This window comes from Caloenas nicobarica, chromosome 3 (genome assembly GCF_036013445.1).
Source record: "Caloenas nicobarica isolate bCalNic1 chromosome 3, bCalNic1.hap1, whole genome shotgun sequence".
NCBI classification, from domain to species: domain Eukaryota; kingdom Metazoa; phylum Chordata; class Aves; order Columbiformes; family Columbidae; genus Caloenas; species Caloenas nicobarica.
Window position 1 is genome coordinate 87,539,648 of NC_088247.1, and position 22,986 is coordinate 87,562,633.

At 41.8% G+C, this 22,986-nt stretch overlaps 1 protein-coding gene across 3 annotated transcripts; it reads right to left on the bottom strand.

The window, feature by feature from the left end:
* Positions 1–3,017: 3,017 nt before the first annotated feature.
* Positions 3,018–20,431, bottom strand: FAM98A (family with sequence similarity 98 member A). 3 transcript variants are annotated; one of them, XM_065632726.1, is made up of 9 exons: positions 20,360–20,431; positions 20,009–20,087; positions 16,950–17,098; positions 15,236–15,370; positions 12,177–12,361; positions 10,545–10,625; positions 9,085–9,201; positions 6,189–6,356; positions 3,018–4,897 (listed from the first exon to the last, which is right to left on the bottom strand). In XM_065632726.1, exons 2-9 carry the CDS (start codon positions 20,059–20,061, stop codon positions 4,136–4,138), a joined length of 1,650 nt encoding a protein of 549 aa, XP_065488798.1. In that variant the 5' UTR covers positions 20,062–20,087; positions 20,360–20,431; the 3' UTR covers positions 3,018–4,135. The 3 variants fall into 3 exon arrangements, with proteins under 3 accessions (XP_065488798.1, XP_065488797.1, XP_065488799.1); XM_065632725.1 differs by lacking the exon at positions 20,360–20,431 and adding an exon at positions 20,269–20,355; XM_065632727.1 differs by lacking the exons at positions 16,950–17,098; positions 20,360–20,431 and adding an exon at positions 20,269–20,349.
* Positions 20,432–22,986: the final 2,555 nt, after the last annotated feature.

Consider the following 22,986-nt stretch of genomic DNA (forward strand, 5'->3'; position numbering starts at 1 on the left):
CAAGACTCTACTGCAGTCCTAATTATGGCAGAACTAAGAATAAATCATTGAGATGAGCGGTTGAGGGCTTTTGTGTGCTGGCCTTCATTAACCTAACAGGGAGCTGAATTGACTCCTAGTATTCTAAGAACTCACACAAGACCCAAACTACTCATCAGATCTTCGCGAGAATCCTCTTACTGCCCATTCAACTCTTCCCACTTCAGCACAGTTTAATTTTCATTTCCCAGGTACATAACTCATTATGAGGAATACTCTTAGGCCGCAGGACTTTTCAATCTCCAGCCGCTTCTCATAAATATCTACTGACGTGAATCTTGCTTCCCTTCTTCCCAGTTCTATCTTAGGTATTTGACTGGTAAGTGTCTGGTTTCTAATTATGCCAGAGATTGGTTGAGGCACTCGCCACCTCCATTAATTCAGATGCGAATAACAGTTTAATGGAAACACATAGTCAAAGGCACATTACAGCAGGTTACCCACATGCTCTGGCTGAGAAGTCTGACCTGTAGCTAGAGGAGCCCCTCTGGGGGCCACCAGCTGTAATGGCACATAACCATGGAGCGCACATTTCAGGGGTTTGACCAGAGAAGCAGAGGAATCTCATCAAGTGAGCTGGAGATTGCCAGCCAACACCAATCCTAAAGATGACAAACCACTTAGAGAACAGCTATAAGCAAAAAGGCTTCCTGGGCTGAGTGATGCATGGTGAAATTTCCACTTGATGCACTTTCCCTTGTGCTACTTTTTCGCATACAGTAAGGAATAAACTTTTATCCATTCCTTAGACCTGCAAGGAAAACCCAACTGTGACCACAGTGCATATAGATCATAGTATTCTAAGTTACGTAATAATGTGCCTCATGTGAGAAGCAAGTGTGTGTACCGCTCTCCACAGTTATTTCACTACACAATGACAACACTTGAGAGAGGGTGATCCTAATAGATGGCATGGAAGGGCGATGCAAGTGAAGCCTTTGGGAAACAGAAGTTGATAGAGAAAGGCAGATGGGAAAGCAAAACGAGCCTAAGGCTTGTGGAAGAAGAATGGCAAGAACAACCGTGGTTAAAAGGAAGAACACTTTGTTCCCCTCTATAAATGCTTGCTTACTTAATTGCTTTTTTGATCTGCTGATGTTCTGCTTTCAATTGCGATGCACAATGAAATCACGCACATATATCCAATCCACCACAAGCCTAATGATCTCCACAACTCATCTCTCTTTTTCCAGTTTCCAGTTAAGAGATACTTTCCAGTGCAGCAGGAATCATGTTTGGAAAACAGTAAATATCGGAGCATCATACAGACCATAACAAAGCAGTGGCTGTTTGCTTTCATTAATCAAAGCTTGTTTTCTCTGGAGAACAAAGAAGTCACAGCACACTAGGAGGAAACAATACAGTAAAGAAAAACAACAACAGCTGGCAGAAGCAAAGTGTTTTCTTTCCTGTTGGAAGAGTAAACCTCCTGTTTTGCCTTCTTCTGATTTTTTTTTTTTAAACTTTGCCCCTCAAACAGCAAAGAAGTGGGACTCAACTTACCCTAGGTCCTGGAAGAGAGAGGAGAAAAAAACATTTTGAGGAGAAAGAGCTAGCTGGAATAAGGGAGAAGGGAAACTCAGTGCTCCTATCCAACCCCAGCAGCATTTCACCATGTCACAGTGTGCAAAAGTGAGACTATCCACTGCAGCAACAGTCGCAGCTTTCAGAGAAATTGGCAGCTCTAACACAGAAAGATGTTTCTGAAGGTGCTGATGCAATTCAACCAGAGGCTTTCTTGAAGAGCTTCTTGGGTTCCCTCTTGCTAGAAACAAGTTTGCAGCACTCATGCAGTGAGGGAAAACACCAGCCTCTTTACAGTGAGGAGCAGTGTGAAGAAAAGCAGAAGCTGTCAACTTGAAGATATTACATACCCAGCAAAAGGCCCTTTAACTTTGTCAGTCTCTCTACCTTTACCAGTCCAGGACTGACCCAGTTGTAGGAATCTTAATTCTTAAAAAAACCCACTAATCATTTTTGCACGAGTGCAGCCAGTCACCAGCTAATGCTCACGACAAGATACTACTCTCCCATAAGAGAGTTATCTCCCCTGGAGCACCCTACTGTAAGAAACCATCCAATACCTTTGTGAAGCAGTAACATTCATTTTTAGAAGTTCATAATTCAAACTGTATTGTACTGAGATCTGTATCACTGATCCTCAGAGACCTGGATTCAATATGGAAAACTTTTCCCTCATCAGGCTTATTAAATTTGTTTGAAAAATGAAAAAACCAGAAGAGACATCAAGTCAGATTCCCAAGTGCGTTTCACAGAGACCTTCGCTTCCAACCTGTGAATCACTAGCAGCACCTACTGGCCACAATAAATCAAACAGGAGATTTTCAGGTTGACCATGCAATGAAATACAGGGAAATCAGTTCTTAACAGTGTTTATCAGCTTATTTACATGATTAGCTTGAATGAGAGCAACACCACCCTTACATAGATTCTCTGAAATGCTCATGTTATTTCAGTAATCCAAATAACTGCTCCTGCCTGCATCAACCTGGATTCAGCCCCAAGGGCACTTCAGGTAGCCCCACTGGCCATCTGCAGCCTCTGCTGCAGCGATCTGAGCACAGCAGCAGGGACCTACATATTCCACAAGGCTGGAGAGCATCAGCACAGTTCCCACAAGCAGCATACCATGTTCCCATGTCACACAGTAGCATAACCTGGGAGACAGGTGCTCACACAACCCAACAGTAACTTTACATAGTGACACCCAAGAGAGAGACCATGCTGTGAGACCAGTTCAGAGGGAGGAACAGAACAAAACTCAGAGCAACTGAAGATGAATTCCGCCCATCCGCTCCTGTTCTGACAGCTTCTCAGGGGGCAGAATGCACAGTATGGCTGGGATGACTACAAGATCTCAAATGTAAAATAGATGAAGCAGACAAATTCCCACAAATTTCCAGCTACTGTATCAACTGCTTTTTAATACCAAGAAAGAAAATAAACTAAAGCAAAAGGAACATACAGATACTTTTATTGCTCACCTTTTATACAACAGCACACCTTCAGCCATTTTCTTTCACAGCTTGACAATGTTTATGTACACAAAAAACCCAGCAAGAAGCATTATGTGGCTTTCAGTAAAGAAAAAAAAAAAATCAGAACATCAAACTCAGCCAGGCTTTGTTTTCTGCAGCAATAATAAAAGGGCTTCCTCCAGGCAGGAATTAATCTTCCCAGGCCGTAGTGCATTTCTTTAAAAATACAACCCCCAAAACAAATTGCCCTAGATTTGCCGAGCCAATGGTATTAACTTGCAAATAAAAATAAATTTCAGTTTGTCATTTTTTCTAGCTGATTTCAAGTAAAAATTAGGTTTGGAGGAGGAGCAACTTGTTTTGGATGGATGCAGGTCAGTTTGAATTGCTACACCTACCTACAGGCCTATACACACTATCAGTTCACAATTTAGCTTCGTTTTAAATGATCTTTGCAGATTTTGGCGTCAGTCAGTCTTCAGAGTTGAGCAGGTGGGAAAACTTTGTTTAGCGGGAGATAAGGCTACCGAACACGGCGTCCACAGTAGAGCTCATATAACAGACAAAAAACCTGTTTGTCAGAGGCAGTTCATTGTGCATGCATGCACATGGATGTAACACCATGACTAAAACAAGAGGCCAGCAAGCCAAGAAGCAATACTCTGAACTGGTTTTAGAAAACATAATGGAACAAAGATTAGATGGACAAATGCAGTTCTGCTGTGTATTATAATAGACAAATTTGACCAGGCAGGTCTTGACATTTCTCCAAATCAAAGTGGAAGGCAAACACAGCAGGTAGTTTCAGAACAAAAGTGTTTTGAGCAGAAGGAAACTGTCCAACATCTACAAAGCATAGCTATTAGTTGATGTTTAGGGTGCAGTGGGTAGTGATGATGCATTTGATTCAGACAGGTTGGGAGGGTGGGGAGAGAGGTCTACAGAAAGTTGTACTTTGCTCAGTGCAAAACATCCCACCCAAAAAGATCCCACCTGCCACGTACAAACCTGTATTAATTCAAGCAGCAATCAAGCCAGGCCTCTCAAACCAAGTTTCCATTATGTGAGCTCTGCTGAAGCGAAAGTTTTTAGCAGCCTCAGCTTGTGAAGTGTCTTCCTTGTCCAAAACCAGATTGATTATACTGATAACCTCCATGCTGGAAGTGCTGCTCAAACTGCCCCCCTTGATTAAAGTTTTGTCCACCTCTGCTCCCCCAGCCTCCTCCTTGACCTCCACGGCCACCACGACCTCCACGGCCACCCCTCCCTCCTCCACGCCCACCCCCTCGGTCACTGTGGGACCCACCATCTTGATATCTGTTGTCTTGCTGGTAGCCACCGCCACCACCCCCTTGGTAGCCACTTCCTGAATATGAAGATGACTGGTAGCCACCATAGCCTCCTCCTTGGTAGCCACCACCACCACCACCACCACCATGGTAGCCACCCGTTTGAAAACCTGCATCTCTGTAGTTGCTCTCCCTGTAGCTGCCATCCTGGTAGCCACCACCTCCACCATCTGTCCAACCTCCTTGAAGCTTGTTGCCTCTTCCACCTCCTCTGCCACCATGATCATAACCACCACGTCCTCCTCGTCCCCCTCGATCATGGCTTCCTTGTTCGTGACCTCCTCGCCCTCCATATGATGAGTCATAGCCTCCTCTTCCTCCTCGGTCGTGACCCCCATGGTCATAACCTCCTCGCCCGCCATATGAGGATTCATAGCCACCTCTTCCTCCTCTGCCACCGCCTTGTTGTGGACCAGCCTCTGGTCTTTTCTGCCATGGTGGCATCTCAGGAGGTGGTGGTTCAATTTCATTGGGTCTTCCTCCTCTGTCAGGCACTCTGCCCATTAGCACCTGTAAAGGGAAAAGGAGAACTATCAGATGAGTTGTAACACCTCACAGAAGAGCCATACGTACTGATACACATGCAGACTGCTAATCTCAAACAATCACAAGTACAGTAGAACATAGTCTCTCTCCTAATAGTGCTCTGAATTGCTGTAGAAGCCATTGGCTTGGCAAACCAAGTGCAAATATTATTTTTCAATAAGGGCACACACAGACAAACTTACACACCAACAAACAGGTGTCAGTGCTGACCAGAGTTGAGCAAGACTCTAGAAGGTCTTTAGCTGTCTAAGGATTCTGTGATGTTAAAAATTTAGCAAGACTTAAAATGGGACAGGACACTTGCATTGCTTCAAGTTTTAAAGTGATATAACAGAAAAACTTAAGACAGAAGCATGTTAATTTGTTACTTTACACTACTATCCTGAAAAACATGTAATATTGATAATGGAGATAAGTTAACAGGATATAGGTCAACAGCAGGGCAGTATTACATTCCTAGTAAAACACACATATGGTCTCATGATAGTCACACCTGTCTTTTCAATTTCTTTTACATTCCGCACTCCAACTACACTAAAAGGTATAAACATTATCTGGGGTGTAGGGAGGGTGGTCAAATCAGCACACCACCATTCCATCCTGAATGAATTAAAATATTACCTGAAATACAATTGGAACCCAAAATGGAGAAAAGCATGCATGTACATCCACAAATTTTGAAGTTCCATGTACACTGCTGTACATAGCTACTGAACTTCAAGTTCAGCACATGTGCTTTTGTGAGCCTGTTACTCCTGTAAAATCATAATTTTTGAAACACAGGAAATTGCTTAGTCTAAATTGTATTCCTATTGTGTCACCGCTAAAACCACACACTTGGCTATAATCTAACATGTGAGATCCTTGCTTTATGATCTTAATACATTCAATTTACATAGACCAGAAAAATGGTTACCTATGTAGGTGTTATTTTAGACACGGTGACAGAATTAGGTAGCAGGAGTGTAATGCCATCAGTAATTCTGATAAGACAGACCAGGCCTATTTCCACTGGAAGTAATCAAAGATATTCCAGCAATTTTTTTACTGCCCCTAAGAAGGGGCACTCTGAACCTAAAGAGGTGAAATTGCAGTTCTGATAATGCACTGATGCGTAATCTCCAGTACATAAACACCAAGTTTCTTATCCTTTATTTCCAAATTCCACTTAAAATCCTAAAAAATTAGGATTTACTACTACATTCAAACTACTTAAATATTTATAACAGAACAAGCTATTTGTCACCAAAGGTACCTTATTAATGGCACATGCGGTCTTCTCTCGGATGGACCCACTGCTTGTTCTCATAATCTTTGAGAGATCCTGCCGAGCTGCCAAGAGATTTGCAACGGAAATAGTGCACTTAGTAGATAAGAGGGCACGTTTTGGCTGGTAGACTTTAGCCAGTTTTTCTGTTTGACTCTGTGGGAGAGAAGAAAACCCAGTCAGCTAAAGCAAAAGGAAAGCAATGGAACACCTCACCAAAAGAATCAAATCAACACTGAAGAACAAGATGCTACTGCGAATAGGAAAAAAAAAATATATAAAAACAGTGATAACCACTTTGTAACTAAGGATCACTGCAACAAAGCTAGCATTTGTCAAATTTCTTTAAGTAATACAGGAAACACTATTCTGACTGAACTGACAAGACACTGATCTTCTGGCTATTTTAAGATTAACAATATATACATACAGACCGTATTACTTTCAGGCAAACAGAATAGAAGTGTGTCATATAGTTATATGAATTACTGCTCATGTCTCTAAGATACCAAAAGCGAAACACGTCTGTGTCCAGCCTCCAGACCTCCTCCTGCACCCTAACCCACACCCATTCCAGTCAGGCCAGCATCACTGCATCTCCAACACTGTTTCAGCAGGAAAAGGCTGTGTTAATGCTTTCACACCCTTCATTCCCATCAGCTTCTTCACAAACGTGATCATGATCCATCAAGAGGCACTGGCAGAACTTAAGTTCTCAAGTGCTTGTTCTCATTCAGTCCTTTGTCTTGCACAGGTAGATATATATAGAATATATAACAGAAATTAGATCCTACAAAGCCAACTTTGCCTTGTATGCAATCTCTCTTCCTCTACTGCCTTTTGGCATTAACCATACCGGTGTTTTTGAACACCTCACAAGTATGACAGCAGTTTTGCAAGTGACAGACACAGCAGAAATCTCTGCTACCAGCCATGAGTTAATACATGAGTTACATCTATCTTCAGTTATCAACAGAGTACAATGTGTGATGCAGTTAGGATAAACCAGATTGCAATCTGAACACAGACAGAAGGGCTGCTTTTTGTCTGGACCCCACATGACAGCAGTGGGGACAGGGAAACCAGGTTTTCCAAGAAATGTCTTGACATGGCAACACTTCAGAAGCAAATTTTAAAATCCTAAAATCCCATTTTCCATCTAAAGGCGGAAAACTGGAACTGGGAAGAATAGAAAGTAAGCATTTCCAATTGAGTCAGTGGTACATTTTTAGAATCAAAAGCTTCTACTTTCATATTACAAGTGGAACAGGTTTTATTCAAAATTAAGGAAAACATGCACATCATATGCCTGACGCTGGCTAAAGACAGAAGCAATAGTATTCACCAGAGCAGTAGTATGTTTTTTCCCTGACAGGTTTTACTGAGCTCTGAGCAAAGTATTTTGCTGTTATGATATTATTCTTTTAGGTGAAACTTTAAATTTTTGAATTTATAGTCTATTATTAGGTTTTGGGGTTTTTTAAAGTTTTTAGTGGTGTTTCTACTATCTGGAGAAGTAACTATTTAGTTATACTACTGTATTCTGATACTTTTCAAATTAAAAAACAAACAAAAACCATAGCGTATTAAAGCATTGCTGAAAGTTACTATTAAACTGTATTGCATGTCTGGAATATTATAGCCACATTCTCCAATGTCATATTGCTACAGTCCTAGAAAATTTAGATTTGCGTTTCAATAGATATAAATGCATATATACAATTAATCTTGTTTGTGAAAGGATTTCATGTAGCTAGTCAAGTTCTAAACCATCTGAGAATTCTCCCAGGAAAAAACAAACAAACAAAACCAAACCAACAAACATGGATTTGGATGCCAAAGCTATAACACAATTAGAAGTCCCTGGTTTGCAACCTAATCGATACTTTCGCCCATTTTCAGTCACTATTAAAATATCCAAACAATCAGACAGTTCTTAAATAATCTACTAAAAAACCTGAAGAAGACAAAGTACAAAGAACACCAGTAGAAGTCCTGCTGAGGTGATGAAACAGAAAAGGGGAGAGGTCACAGTTCATTATTAAAATACAGTTGCTTTTTGAATAGATCAAGAAAAATCAAGAAAAAACACTTGATGATTCATCTGTCACAGTTTATCACTAATAACTCAGTCTCAAACACTGCCAGCAGCACAATTAGCAGCATGTTAGCAGATCTGGTCTAGTCCTAGAAAATAACTGATATGTACTATTTTTTAAATCTTGTCATTCCTTTTTCACTATGAAATACAGGAAATAGGGAAACGATGTAATTATTTTTAAAAGCAAAATATCTATTACATACTCAGAGAAAACAGATTACATGTCACAGACACGCAGTTCAAAGACAAAACAAGCACACAAAATATTACGCTGTCTATGCGGTAAGAACAAGTAGTGCCTTAGCAGCTTTTCTCATGTGCATCTGTGGAGTTGTGCTTGCCGACACACTTTGAGTAAAGGAAATCTGATCACTGTGGACAGCACAAAGTAAGTTAAGGGATGGTCAACAGGAAGATGCTTTTCTACCATCACACACACACACAGCACTTAAGTGATTCACATTATGGCACTCTGAACACAAATCAGTAATCTATTACTATTTTTTCCAGTGGCCTATTTAATGGTATGTTTTGGCTTCGCTGTAGAGTTACACACGGTCTATCTCATTTTACATACTGTTTTGATATCCAACAAATCAGTTTCGACTACAATTTTTTTGTCATCTTATACTGTCATAAACTTCTTCAGAAACTTAAACCAAAACAAGAGAACTCCTGTGGTTATTTCTTACTGATGAAGGATGAAACAATGAAGGAGTTCCAAGAGATACTTATTATAAAGAATTACTACCAAACCAGGACTTCACAGCAAGCTGTTTGTACCTTAGCTCTATCTGACCAGCCAAACGACTGCACAGTGACGTCCAAGCGTTTGACTAACAGTTTTCTTCGGACTTCATACTCGTTGACTATGGCTTGATTAATTGCTTCAATTTTTTCCTGAAAGAAAAAATTTGCAAACATAACCTACAGATTATAGATAAAATGTTTCTACTTAAGAGAGCAAACTGTGTGGATGGAAGAGAATAAGATACACAGAGATATCAAGCAGGACTTGAGCCCACAATTATCTACCTTGTTAGCTGGGCTCACAGCAAGCTATGCCTGCTGACACTATTTTCCTGAAGGCTTCGAAGGCTCTGTTATCCTCACATTCAGCCTTCTACCATTCTTAACAGCACAGCTGTTTATCAGAAGGGACATAAAAACTGCACACACTGCTGAGGCATTTCTCAACACCCACCAGGACAGAAAAGCAAAAGTGAAAAAATACTACATGCAACAAGCTGAAGGAGATGCAAGGACACAGGTAAGTCCTAGGGACAAGGATGTCCTTGCCTTCTTAAAAAGTAGTAAGCTTAAGGACAAAGATAGAGCAAATATAGAGGACTAAAAGTAAGTAAGGTACTGTAAGAGGATCTTGATTAAAGCACAAGCTGCATACAGATAAGACAACCAAGTGCCCTACGGGGAAATGCCATCACTAGAAACACACCTGGTGGCAGACAGTGGTCAGAGCAACATTTGAGATATGCACCATTGAGGAAATAATTTATGTACTGACTGAAGCCCAGATGGGTGGGAGTGGTGGGGCACACTTTCAGCCTCAACAATACAAACACTGAAGGAAGCAGGGTGCTGGGGGATGAGCTTCAACCTTAAGCAAGAGACACTCTCAGTCTTACAGCAGTAGCCATAGGTATGTGCTAGTACAGCAGCAGTATCTAACCCAGGCACCATCCTCCTAGAACAGCAGGTGACAAAAATCCAGTTGGAGATGATTGTGCCTCTGCTGCCTGGTCGTACAGCCTCCCAGCTTCCACCTGCACACTCTCTGCTTCTTGGAGAAGAGACAGCAGACCAGCCCAACAGGACGGGAAGAGAGGAGGAAATGATGGGAAGACCCACAGGTTAGCTGGAAAGATGCCACAGGAGGGGATGTGACACTATCTCAGCAAGGCCAAGTCACACAGACAGTGCCGGCAAGGGGCAGGAGAGGAAGGCTTAAGCTACTGCACAAGCATGCAGGTCAGCACCACCACTGTAAATCTCCTTTATTTTGGAAAGCTTTTGCCCACATCTGGACATACAGATTCATGAGCCCAAGATCTTATCAGTTACCAACCATTTATTGTACAAACATATATGTAAAATACTGCAAGAAATTGTCTTCTCATCTTCAGAAAGAGAAAAATAATTTTGCAACATTACACACAGAATCAAGATCAATACTTTATACACCTGAAAAAGGGAAACAGGCTTTAATACCTGCAACAACTTACCCAGTGAGCTGGTCCCAGTTGTTTCTTTAATAAAGGCTTTCCAACATGATTAGGTGGAACCTTTGCTAGAGTTTCCTTCAGCTGTTAGGAGACATATAAAAATATAAGCATTGGCTAAAAAAAAAAAAAAAATTAGCTTTTCAAGATTCCGATTACAGGAGAGGACTCTTGGACAGTCATAGGCATGACAAAGCAATCTCCAATACCAAATTGTTTCCTCTGGGACAGAGAATCAAACACATTTATTTTGGAAAGCAACTATTTTTATATGTCTGGTAGTCTTGGCTATAATTATTTAAAAATTAGGAGAAGGGACTATAGAGTAGATCTACAGTTAAAATATAAACATTCCATGAGGCATTGCTCTCCTTGAAGACAGAGGGATTGTTCTACACATCATCTCTTTCATTTAGGAAAAAAAAAACCAAACAAACCACACTTGTATCAAAAAGGTTGTATTAAGACTAAGTGAAATATAAATATGAATGAAATATAACGTGACCTAAAGAAGGACCCCTAACTTCGCATGACAATATAAAAGACAATTAGTAAAACATAAAAGAATTCCCAAATTAAGAAGATTTTAATCTACTTTGTATATTCTGTATTTTCATAGTCTCTTTCACCAGCAAAGTTTGCCAGCATTGTTCATTGTTATGAGTATTTTATACCTTTTTGGAAGCACAGATTTCTTATACATAAGAACTATTTAATGCCCATGACAATGCCAAAACCAGAAAACAAAATGCTTCCATTCTACACCTTTGACTTCTGCTGGAAAAATCAGCCTCCTCCTCTTAAACAGGTCAATCCAAACTGATTTCTTGCAAAGAAATGAAGCACTAATTCAGTTGCTCAGATTTGCTTAAGTACAACGCAACTGCAAGGTTAGTAAAAAAAACTTCTCTGAAAGTATTCTGAGGAGCTTTGTAATCTTATCTGTTCTTTAAATTTCACAAAGGTTCTCTTCTGCTGTTCTGCTGTCCCCTATTCTGCAAGTTAAGTTACTTAATGTAACTTAAAAACTTCCTGTCCCCCCACTGGACAGTACATTTCACTTAATTTCTCTGTTTTGTAAAAGTTACTCAAACAAAAGTAAACTTCTTTAAAAACAAAACCATGACAACCCGGAGAACACATACATGTAAAGGAACAAAAATAAATGGAACCACAAGAATGGATGAAGCCTTAGGGAAAAGGTGTAAACTTGACTTCAGTTACAACACCTTTTGACCTAAACATTTTAAAAATAGTAGGTTCCAGCAAAAATTTGTTTAGGTGTATTTCTTGGAATACATTTCTTCTTAATATTCTTCCTGAGGCCTAAGCTCAGTATATTCCATGTCTTCTGCAACAGGTGGTGACATTAAAACCTACAGCAGAGTAAGAAATACCTCACCCCGTAAGGCAATGATAGCAGTAGTCCCTGACCTCATGACTTGGCGTGGAAAAAGCCTTTAACTTCATTTTCAAAATCCTTGTGCTTGGCATACTCAGTAAACCATGCTAACTCTCCTTCACAATTCAAACACTGGAGTTTCACAAGAGGCTAATCTCTTCCTGGTAGCAGAACTATTTTCCATCAAAAAAGTAACATCATAAATATTCTAGTTTTGTTTCCTTGGATCTTACTTTTTTTTCAATCCCACTGAAGAACTGGAACATCGTTATGTTGGCTGGAGGCTTGGACATGCCTAAAGCAATACATATGCCTTTTAGCTCCTGAAAGACTTCACTGCCACCTCCTTCCTGTGCTTTTTTAGGAGGGACATTCACACACAGCATTCTGGCAGCTTCCAGTTCTGAGATGAGGTATGCTGGGATAAGAAAAATGAGATTTCAGCATCAGATATAGCCGAGTTAAATTATTTTAGAACCAGTGAGAATGCAAGTGCTTACAACCAACAAATGTGCAAATGGTCTGTTTCAGAAAGAGCGAGGGCTATAATTTTGTTATCCACAGAATGCTCACATTTCTAATAAACACTGAGTCAAATGCCAGAAATACAACAAACGGGGGAAAGTTTAGTACAACCAATTAAAGCCTGCAAAAAAATTCCTATGATTCTGACAGGTATTAATCACAGAGTTCAACAGAGCACAACTCTTCTCCTTCAGGCTTTGCCCAGCAAAGACAGGAGACTAGGAAGATGCAAACAAGCAGGATGAGGGACTGGGATATGCACTTTAAGCAAGACAAGCAAGCGCTCGTTGAGGCTCTAGGAAACAGACCAAGAGACTGAATAGAGGGAAGCAAAATGTTTGATGAATCTCATCTACTTTCCCAGGCAAGATGCAGAGTGAAAAAATAACCCCACTTTTTAAACTACTATTGAGAATTCATGTTTATAATAATTCCAAAAATGAAGGCAGTAACTGATGAAATCGGAGCTAGAATGCGCCTGCAGTGCTCTTTAACATCAGAACTGCAAGAACCTACCATCAAATTATAACTTCTTTATCAAACAAACAAAACATTAAAATCACATAATTTCTGAACACGGTCTACACTCAAGATTTCAGCATTAGGTGTAGGCTACAGTGATATAAATTTGGCACGCAGCCTTTGCTTGCAATTGTCACAACTTTAAGGTTTGAATTGAAAAAAAATGCACAGGTTTAACAGCATTATCATGAATCATACTGAGTGACCATAACAGTAATGTAAATAACTATTTCTAAAAATAAGGATTGAAAAATAGATACTGCACTGATAAAGACAGACTTGTGAGCAGGGATGTAAACCCACGGCTATACAAAAGCAGCTTACTACTTATAAAATCGGGCCAGATCAAAAGATTAAAAAGAGAACAAAGCATTTTAATGACCTCCAGAATTTCTTCTAGATCTTTAGAATGTCTTCCACTAAAGACACAGAACACCTTATAAATTATAAAATCCTTAAAACATGCAAAACAGCAAAGAATTCCTTGTAAGTTCTTTCAACAGTACTTTATAAAGATTTCTCTTATATTCAGCTTTCAATTATTTTACATCCTGTTAGGACCTCCAGAGAAAGAAACTAGCAGAATTTTGTTTCAAGAATTGAGAGATCACATTCAAGCTACCTTCCACCTCCTCTGATAAAGACTGATATTTTAAAGTCTATCACTGTAAGACATAAACGTTCTCTAGATAGTGATTCTTTTCTGCAGACTTTTTCTGAACCAACCTGAAACTTTCATACTTTTTTTTTTGTAGATGACAGTACTTAATATTGTATTCTAGTGATGCTGCACACCAAGACAATCTTAACTACCTATGTTTATTTGGTGCCTTCCTCTCCCAGCAACGCTGCTACATCTTCCAGTTGACAAACTGTGCTGCATTTCATCAACATGTAAAATACCCTGGTGTTCCATTGAAAAGGGTTACTCTGTTTTTCCTGAAAAAATCTGGCTTGATGGCTCACATACAACAGGATACCTAATAATATAGCTTAATGTAGGTAAAGAAAGTTATGCAACTATCATGGTAGACAAAAAAGGAATCTGGCATCTATTTCAATTCCACATTTGACAGTAAACATACTATTCCTGCCAGATGGGATACCAGAGTTCAGCTTCCAAACATGGCCTTATATTACCAAAATGTACATCACAGAGGACATCTGGGATAAACTGTGTGTCACAGACAGGCCAAATTTATTAAATGGCTTGGCTTACAGAGAATAAGCTGAAGGGCAGATTGTTTGAGCTACAAAATTTTTAAATGCAATAATTAACTCACTTCATCTGACATTTTTGAACATACTATCAAAACAAATTCAGATTAAGTTTTACTACTCATCTTTCTCCTATGTTCAAACACAGGAACCTAGTCTGCAATTTGTTTCTTATATCTCAGCAGAGGACAAAACTAAATTTCCATTTTGAAAAGTTAAAGAATCAGCAGCAACTGAGAAAGCACATAACACATTAATTTATGTTAAATTTAAGATCAGATTAAAATTACTATTACAATTTCTAAATCTGAGGTGTAAAAATATTTTTCTTTTTCTTCTTAAATTTAATGTGAATCAACGTCATTCACTTTTTCCAAATTTAACTATTATTTCTTCTCCTCTAACATTTCCTAAGCAGGAGTAAAACCAATTTAGGTATTGGAAAAGTAAATGGAAGACAACACTGTTGCTACAGCTAATTTATTTTCAATCAGCAGAAAGCAACATTCAAGCTATTTACTAAGGGAGACGATCAGAAGAATCGCGAGTTGATATATTTTCTCTTTTTCACAATAATTCCAATTGTTGTGCGAGTGTAGGAAAGTCTTATTGCACCTTGCCAGTCATCATGGCGGGGGCTCCAAAATGATGATGCACCTGATGCCAGTGGTCATTTTTACAACCCTTCTAAACAAAGTTCAGTGGCTAAATCCTGTCAGAAGTCTTCAAATTATTCCCTCTTCAGAGTACCTTTTGAGAAGTAATAGGGCAGGCTTTTTGCCAGTGAATGTGAAAAAGGTTAATACTCAGAATATTTTCCATCTTATACTGGCTAGAGAGTGACTGGTAAATTTACGCGGCCCAGAAGTATATTGAGACACTGTAAATTACAGGGAAAAATAATTCATCATTTTAGGTAGCTGGTTTTATACATTGTGGTAAACAAAACAGTATCTCATTAAGTGTAAGAAACAACACTGCTTTTTGCCCAAAAAACTACTTGCTTGCAAGCACCCTTTTAACTTACTAAGCAGCAAGAGACAGTTCTTTTGATTATGAAGGCGTTTTGTCACATCTCCTGATGTTAACGATGCGTATGGACAGTTCATTTCAGCCAGCAACCCACTCACTTCAAGCTGAAATTCTTCTGCTTCGTTTGGACCTTAGAAGGAAAAGAATAATAATTTGTTTACAGCTAATATGTATCTCTCTGGCTATGATTAGAAGGAATTAACTCTTTTTAAAAATATGTAATAGCTCCAGTTGCTATTTAACATTAAAATGCTGCTTTTAATGGAAGCAAAACGTGTTCTTTGGGTTTCTCAAAGACACAGCAGAACCTATTTGGAGCCACGATATTCATCATTATTGTAAAATTACATTTCACTGACCACTTTTCTCCAGCTACAACAGACAGCCACTGGCAATTTCTACAATGAAAAGCAACATTAAAAACGTCACAAATTTTACAGGAGCATTTTAAGTATCAACTAACTGTTCCCACTACCAATGTTTTAGATAGTTCTGATAGAAGTCATGAATGATACAGCTTATGAGCTCTCATGTTTTTACTACTTCTCCCTGTAAGCTCACATTTGTCAACTGATCTTATTTTGTACCAATATCCTTCAAAAAAATAATGAAGTCATGTAAGCCAAAGTGTAGATTGATATTTGCATCAGAAATTAGTGAAACTAATCCAAATTTGTTAAGCCAAGTTATGCAAAAAAATAGTGATAAATGAGAGCTAACAGTTTTTCTTCTTTTCAAAAGGGACTTCAACCCAAAATGTTTGTTATTTATAAATTCGAGTCACACAAAAGGTGTGAAGGTAGGACATGATGGTACTACAGATAAAATGTTTCTATCCCTGTGTTTAGAGAGTTTGAAATAGGCGTTAGAACACTGCTGGACTGTATTTTTACACAAAACATATAGTAGGAACATTATACTACTAGAGGACGTGAGATGTATTGTTACAGAGAAAGGGAGTCAAATACACTCAAAGAAGAAAGGATGGATGTGTCAAAAACAGAGGAAAAGGAAACGAACAGAAGCTGGAAGGCAGCAATTTTTGGCCACTGAGTAGATTGAAAGTTAAGCTCATAAAGGCATTATGAGTTAAGACTAGATATTCAGAAGTAGAGGTTATCATACCAATTTAACAATTTCATCTGTAGAATACGACTAGTTGATTGAAATAATGTTTTTGGAAAACTAAGCTTTGCTTCCTCCACCAAAACAATAAACGAACATTTTCAGGCTCCTTCTCACAGTGTTTCACAAAGAGGGTAAAGTACATAGTAAGCACAGAGTGAAGGTAATGAACAATAAAAAGAAAATATGATTACTGTAGTCATGAGAATGTCTCCTTGAACAGTAGGTATCTCTTACATCAAAATTACAAAAAGAAGCATTGAAATAAAAGTATTCTCATGATCTAATTCAAAAAAAACCCACTGTTTCCTTAAATCCATCTAAAAACTTTAAAAAGAAACTCTGTGGTTGAACAATTACAAGAAAAAGCTTATTTCAGAAGAAGAATTGTTTGATCCTCACTATTATTTCAACCTCTACTGGCTATTCATTAGGCAAGTATGAGGTAGAAAATATCCAAAATCTGACAGCGTGCAGAGGATACTGCTTGGTACAACTGATTTAGCAATTGTCAGCCCAATTCTTTATGGCATGCAAGAACATTCATTTAAGCGCATGTTTGTGCTAGAGTTATGGCTACTTACTGTTAGTTGCCTGCACATTTTCCTCTAGTTTACAAAACAGCCGTAACTCAGACACCAACCAAGCACAGAGTTTGGTGAATTCAGGGGAACTGGCTCCACGAGAGACTGCCTGAGCCAGCGCTCCGTCATCTAACAATGGACCTTTGTAACTGACAAGTAAAACAAAAGCACAATTTATTAACATTTGCTATGACTGACATCCTGTGATAGATTTATTTTATTCTGTATACATACTGAGAGCTAGACCCTCGTCACATCTGCAGTGCTGAATATCTAAACTGATAAGATTCCTGAACTGTAAGAAAGAGCATACTGAAAACATCTGAGTAAACCCAGTATTTCCACGCACATTAGCTTGCTGACAAAGAGACTGTCACAAAACATCATCATCAAAGGTTTCATCCTGGAGAAGGTTATCATATACAGCTGCAACTTCTCTGCCTCTATCTCTTGGAAGATGTTACTTACAATATACCTATCTAGGGCAACTGCAGTTCCAAAGTATCATTCTTGAACATTGCTTTACAGTATGTTGAATAATTAGTGCTGAACTAGGGCATCTTTTTCTGTTGTTTCCCATCATATATTAAAGGGTTGCCAAGCAAAACAAAGCCTTTGACACAAATGTTGCAAGAATGATCTGCAAAATAATATCCTCTTTTGAAAAATTACCTTCTTAAATGGGCACCAAAAAAAAGTTAGTTTTTGCATAAACAAAATAAGCCAAAATCAGGCCTAGTGTAAGAAGGAGTCTGCAGATCAGGTTTTAGAAGACATCATTTTCAGGACATCTGTGTGCTGATACCCTGTAAGCGGGAGGAAGATAAAGTGGGAGAAGACTGCCTTATTAACCAGGCAGAAGCACAAAGTCAGAGTTTAATGGAGTATTTAAGAAAAAATCTACAATACTATTTTGATATGCTACACTCAAAACAGACATCCAAGAGTGAGCACAATCAACTGAAATCCCTCTTTCGAACTTCCAGGTAAAGTCACCCACTATGTCATAGCAATCCAGTGAGTCAAGTCAACTTTTGGCAAACCTCAGAAGTTAAAGAAAAAAAAAAAGAAAATCTCAAAGAGCAAGCTAAAATGTTTTTTTCCACACTTAGTTCTTGTGTTAAACATCACACATAGAGGGTTTGGTCATCCAACCAAAATGAAGAAGCCACACTCAAAAATAACTTCTGCCTCACAGAGCAGTTCAGTGAGCGACACGGAGTTAATCTACAAGCAACTGATGGGAAGCTGTAATCTGATGTAGTATATCCCTACCACATTACCACAGTGGGGCAGACAATTCCAACAGGCTAATTAGAGTAAGTTTAAGTCCCACCCCACAGACATGTCAGACCTTGTGTATAGGAACATATGTGTATAGGAACATTGGGAACTTGGAACAGAAACATCCAGTTACAGATCAAAGCAGAGGGGATGTGATGACAAGCCTTTTGCTTTGGCAGGATATGGATTTAAGTCACTGGTCACGTCAGAGGCCCCTTTTCTATATTTTTTTCTTTGACAGATACAACATCTTGACTATATTATCTCTGGTAACTATGACTTCAGCTACACATCTATTTGGCCAGTAATCCAGCTTGCAGATTCCTGACTGCAATCAGCCTTTTCTTTCCATTCCTGCCACTGGCACATGTTCTAGAGCTACACTCCCCTTTTGGAAGCATTATGCTGTCCAGTTTGTTTGCTTTTTCAACAGTTCAACAAACTGACATACAAAGGAAGAGGCCACTATTTGAGCACGAACTCAAAAGAAATAAACTACTCTTTGATGTGTTATGCTATTAAAAAAAATCAACTAATTAGAAGTATCTATCGTACCTGGTTAGAAAAAATAAGTTGAACTGTGAAAGATCATTGAGCCACTGTCAAAGCTTAAAACCTCAAACACCCCAGTCTCCCCAGACAGAAAGAAACAGAAGTCCTTTAGTGACATGCAGTAGTTTCCCCAGTTGTTACAAATACTGTTGAAGCCCCATGTCTTTTACCCCTCAAATTTTCTTTTCAACCACTGTTGCCAACATTGGTTGATACAACCTATTTTTTGATCTGCTTTCATTGTTCACTTTGAGAATGTCAAAAACCAACAGCAACATTTTCTTTCTATAATTACACAGACAACGAGCCCAAGTCACAAATACTTCAAGCCAGTAATACCCCTTTAAGCATATGGCAGAAAAAAAGAAGCCGATCATGGTATGTGCATCATGGCAGAGACCTTTTCACATTTCAGTTGGAGAAATACCTGCCAAAACAGAAGCCTATTTGTCTAGCTTTGGAACTATCATCACCAGCTTAGCCTGGAAATATAATCGCTGTGGTGAAAGCCATTATGCTCCAACAAAATGATTTATGAGAATGTGGCCAATGCGAACAAACACAGCTGTTTGCATGGAATCAGCAGCAGTAAAATCGTAACTGCCTCTAGTCTGAACATTCAAGAGTTTACAGACAAGAAAGCTTATAGCTGGGCATGCTCTCTTTGCTGTCCCTTTCATATTTATGTAACCTTTACTGACTCTGACAGAGTAGCAGGTTTAAATAACAAAAGTTTCCTGTGTTACATCATATTAAAAAAAATAAATAAAGGGAAAAATACTGTCTCATTTACAATTTTTTTTGCTATTACTTTACACTAAATATGAAGCTTAAAAGTTTTCCTCTCCCTTGACGCCTCTTGAAAGGTTTTTTTCTCCCTTCCCCACCCTCGGCTAGGACCGCTCTGCTGAACAAAGGGTTCACAGATGAGATGGCACCACAAGAATCACGGAGAAGGAAGACGCAAAATGTTTGCAAAGGACGTACAGCTGAACAACCCGCCTGGTCGCCTCAGTGCTTTTCCCCTGCGCGACCGGCACCGCCGCCAGCCCCGCTGTGCGTGAGCACCCCCGTTCTGATGGAAAAGGAGCATTCCAGCTGCTGCCCTGGGCCGCGGCCCTCCGTGGAGACACCGCCCGCCCGGGGACGCCAGGGCCCCGCCAACGGCCGCACATCGGCCCCGTCCCCTCGCCACCGCCGGCCCCGGGGCCGCGGGCACCTACCCCAGGTCCTCCAGCGACTCCAGCACGTCGCTCTCCAGGAGCTCGAACTCCATCCTGCGGCGGGACACGGGCGGGGAACCTGCGCGACAGCGAGACTCAGCGCCGCCGGTACCCGCAGCGCCGCGGGCCCCGGGTCCCCCCTCCCCCACCCCCGCGAGGGGGCTCAACGGCCGCAGCCCGCCCCCGCCTCGCGCTGCGGGGGGTGCGCGCAGCCCCCGCGCGGCCGTCTCCCCGCCCCCCGCGCCGGCGGCCCCACGTACGCGGCTCGCACGCTGCTGCGCCGCCGGCTGCCGGGTTGGCATGTCAGGGCGGGGAGGGAGGGAGGAGCAGGTCCCCGGCCCGACCCCTCACCCGGCTTCTCTCGGGCTGACCCGCCGCCGTGCCTGAGCGGCGCGCCGTCTCTCCGCGGCGGTCCCCGCCTAGCCGTAGCGCCAGGCGGCGTTGCTAAACGGAGACGCGGGTGCGAGAACGGGCGCCGGGGTGTTTCTGTGGGGAGGTAGCCCAGGACGAGCGAAGGATCCCACGTTTCTCTTCAGGCAGTGCTCGCGGCAGGCTCCGCGGAAGGACCCCACCACACACACGCCCCGGAACCCACGCTGGAATGTGCTGTGACGATCGGTGTCGCGGCAACAGGCGGAGGGTGACGGCGCGGCAGAAGGGTCAAACTGCGTCAGCGAGCGAGCGCTTCCCTACCGAACAGGACCCCCCCGCCCCGGCACCACCGGGACCACAAATCCCAGCATGCACGTGCCGCACCGGAGCCCTCGCGGCCGCCGTAGGGCCGGGGAACGCTCCGCGCTGCGTCCGGGCGGAGGCGGGGGCGCGGTTGCGGGTGGAAATAAAATTAATAAACGGCAACCGCTGCTCCCGCGGGTCTTCCTGCTCCTTGGGCGGGTTTGCGCGAACCGGTGGGGGATGGCCTGTCCCCGCCGGGGCGGCTGCGGGGCCCGGGCCCGGTGAGCCGGTGTCGTGCTGGTGATGCGGCCTCTGGGGATGCCGGAGCAGTGCTGGCCGCGCCAGGGCCTGCCCGGCTCTGTCCCGCAGGCGGTGCGCTGGCAGCTCTGTTTAAATCATGTTAACCTCGTCCTTAAGGTGATGCTCTGACAGCTTCGTTTAAATTATTTAGAACTGCAGGGGATGGCGTAACGCCATTTCTTTCAGTTGCCAGCGTCTTCAGAAGGAAAGCCACGCACGGGCGTAAAGATGCATCATTAATAATGGAAAATTCCGTTGTGGGGGATAACTTCGCTCTTCCTAGTTCTGTTGCGCAGCGTTGCCACACCGCCCGGGACACAGCGGTCCCGCAGGAAGCACATCGGGACTAAAAAGGAAGCACGGATGAGAGAGCAGAGTGTGTCATAACGGCTGGGCCGTGCCAGGGAAAGCCAAAAGTGCCCAAAGTAATCCCCAGTCCATCAACAGCAGCGAGTTGATGCTCCAGCAGCGGAGTCCCAGCTGCCTGTACTTCATGAAATGGCCTTGGGCAGGCATAAAGAACAAAAGCTGCAGTCAGATAAGGAGGGATCTTGTAGCCTCAAGATAGGTAGGAGGACAAAGAAACAGTACCTCGAAGGGCTAGAAAGAAGTAATTCTTCACTAACAGCTGGCTTGGTCACTGATTCTGCTATTATAGACAGGTCAATCTACAAATTATGGGGGAAATTACCTCCTAGAGACTAAAAGCTTAATGTGAAAGGAATAGTGTAGGCATTTCTGTTTCTTTATATATTTGCTTCTAGTTGTATAGTGGCTGGAAAAGAGTAGCAGTATGCTATTTGCAATGCAATGCAACAAAAACAGATTAAAGCTTCTGGCAAGCTGCCTTATCACTCTTGGGCTAAACTTGGCTGTAAGAATTTCCTGCCTTGACTTCAGTCCATTCCCTGTGGATTCACTCAACAGCATCTCAGATGTTCTGTCTGGGAGCCTTGCCTGGGTGGGTGTTCTAAGCTGGAGGTTTGGGGCACTGGATTCTTTCCTCCCAGATTCGAAACTGCAGCTGAAGACTTGTGACACTTTTTTGATGTAACGGTTGCGTTCAGCATGGGCAATATGCCCATAGTCTGACCTCGCTTCTCAGTTGCTGCTGCTTCTGGGCATAATGTTTACCCCTTATTTCTGAACTTTTTTTTGTCCTTCCCTCCCCCCCTGCCCCCATCTGCCTTTTGCTTTTTCTCTCTTTGACTCAGTTGTGGCAGTACAGCCAGGCAGGGACAAGACAGAAGGGATCTTCTCCAGTCTGTATCACTCGATTCCACAACTGCCTTGTTTTCCTCTCTGTGCTATGGGAACCAGTGATTTCTTGAAAACCATATGGATCTTGTGGCTGGGGAGAACAGCTGGAGGTGTGACACTAACCCAGAGCAGGCAGGTAAAATTTCCCCTGAGCACAGGGAAGGCAAGGTTGCTTTGTCATTCTGCATCTTGTCAGTTGTGACCTTTTTTTCCTAGTTACACGGGGTTTTTCATCACCCAGATTTCGGAGGCATGGGAGGTGTGAATGGCAACTGTAGAACGTCTTGGCCCCTCTAGAAGAAATTAACCTGGACACTGTACAGTTTTTGTTTTGCATACAACTGCTTCTCAAACGAACCTAGTTTGCAAGCATGCAATGAGATCCATGGCCTTGCAGAACGGTTACTTCTGGAAGCAGCAGCCCCTCAGGCTGTCACCTCACACCAGGGCTGTAACTGGGGCAGCCGATTTCCATGGGCTACCAAAGGCTCTGCAGCAGACTTGTCAAGCTGCAGAACTGAGCTCAGCTCTCCTGGCATGTGTTCTTTCCCTGGTTGGGTTTGTCACGGCCCCTTCCCTCCCCACGCTCACTGGCAGGGGCTGTAGCTCTGGGAGCCCGTGTAGTCCTCAGGCAGCTTCACTGCAGTGACCTGGCTGGAGCCATACGTGACTCCCTACACTGTACCAGCACTGGAAAAGCTGTGTAATACCCATTTCCCCTATGGGAAGAACCAAACCAGCCC

Excerpts from the sequence above, each read along its gene's own strand:
- FAM98A (XM_065632726.1), bottom strand. The coding sequence starts at position 20,061 with ATGGAGTTCGAGCTCCTGGAGAGCGACGTGCTGGAGTCGCTGGAGGAC. Across the intron at positions 9,202-10,544 it reads AACTGGGACCAGCTCACTGG|GAAAAAATTGAAGCAATTAA; the intron begins GTAAGTTGTTGC and ends TTTTTCTTTCAG. Across the intron at positions 6,357-9,084 it reads GCTGGTCAGATAGAGCTAAG|AGTCAAACAGAAAAACTGGC; the intron begins GTACAAACAGCT and ends TCTCTCCCACAG.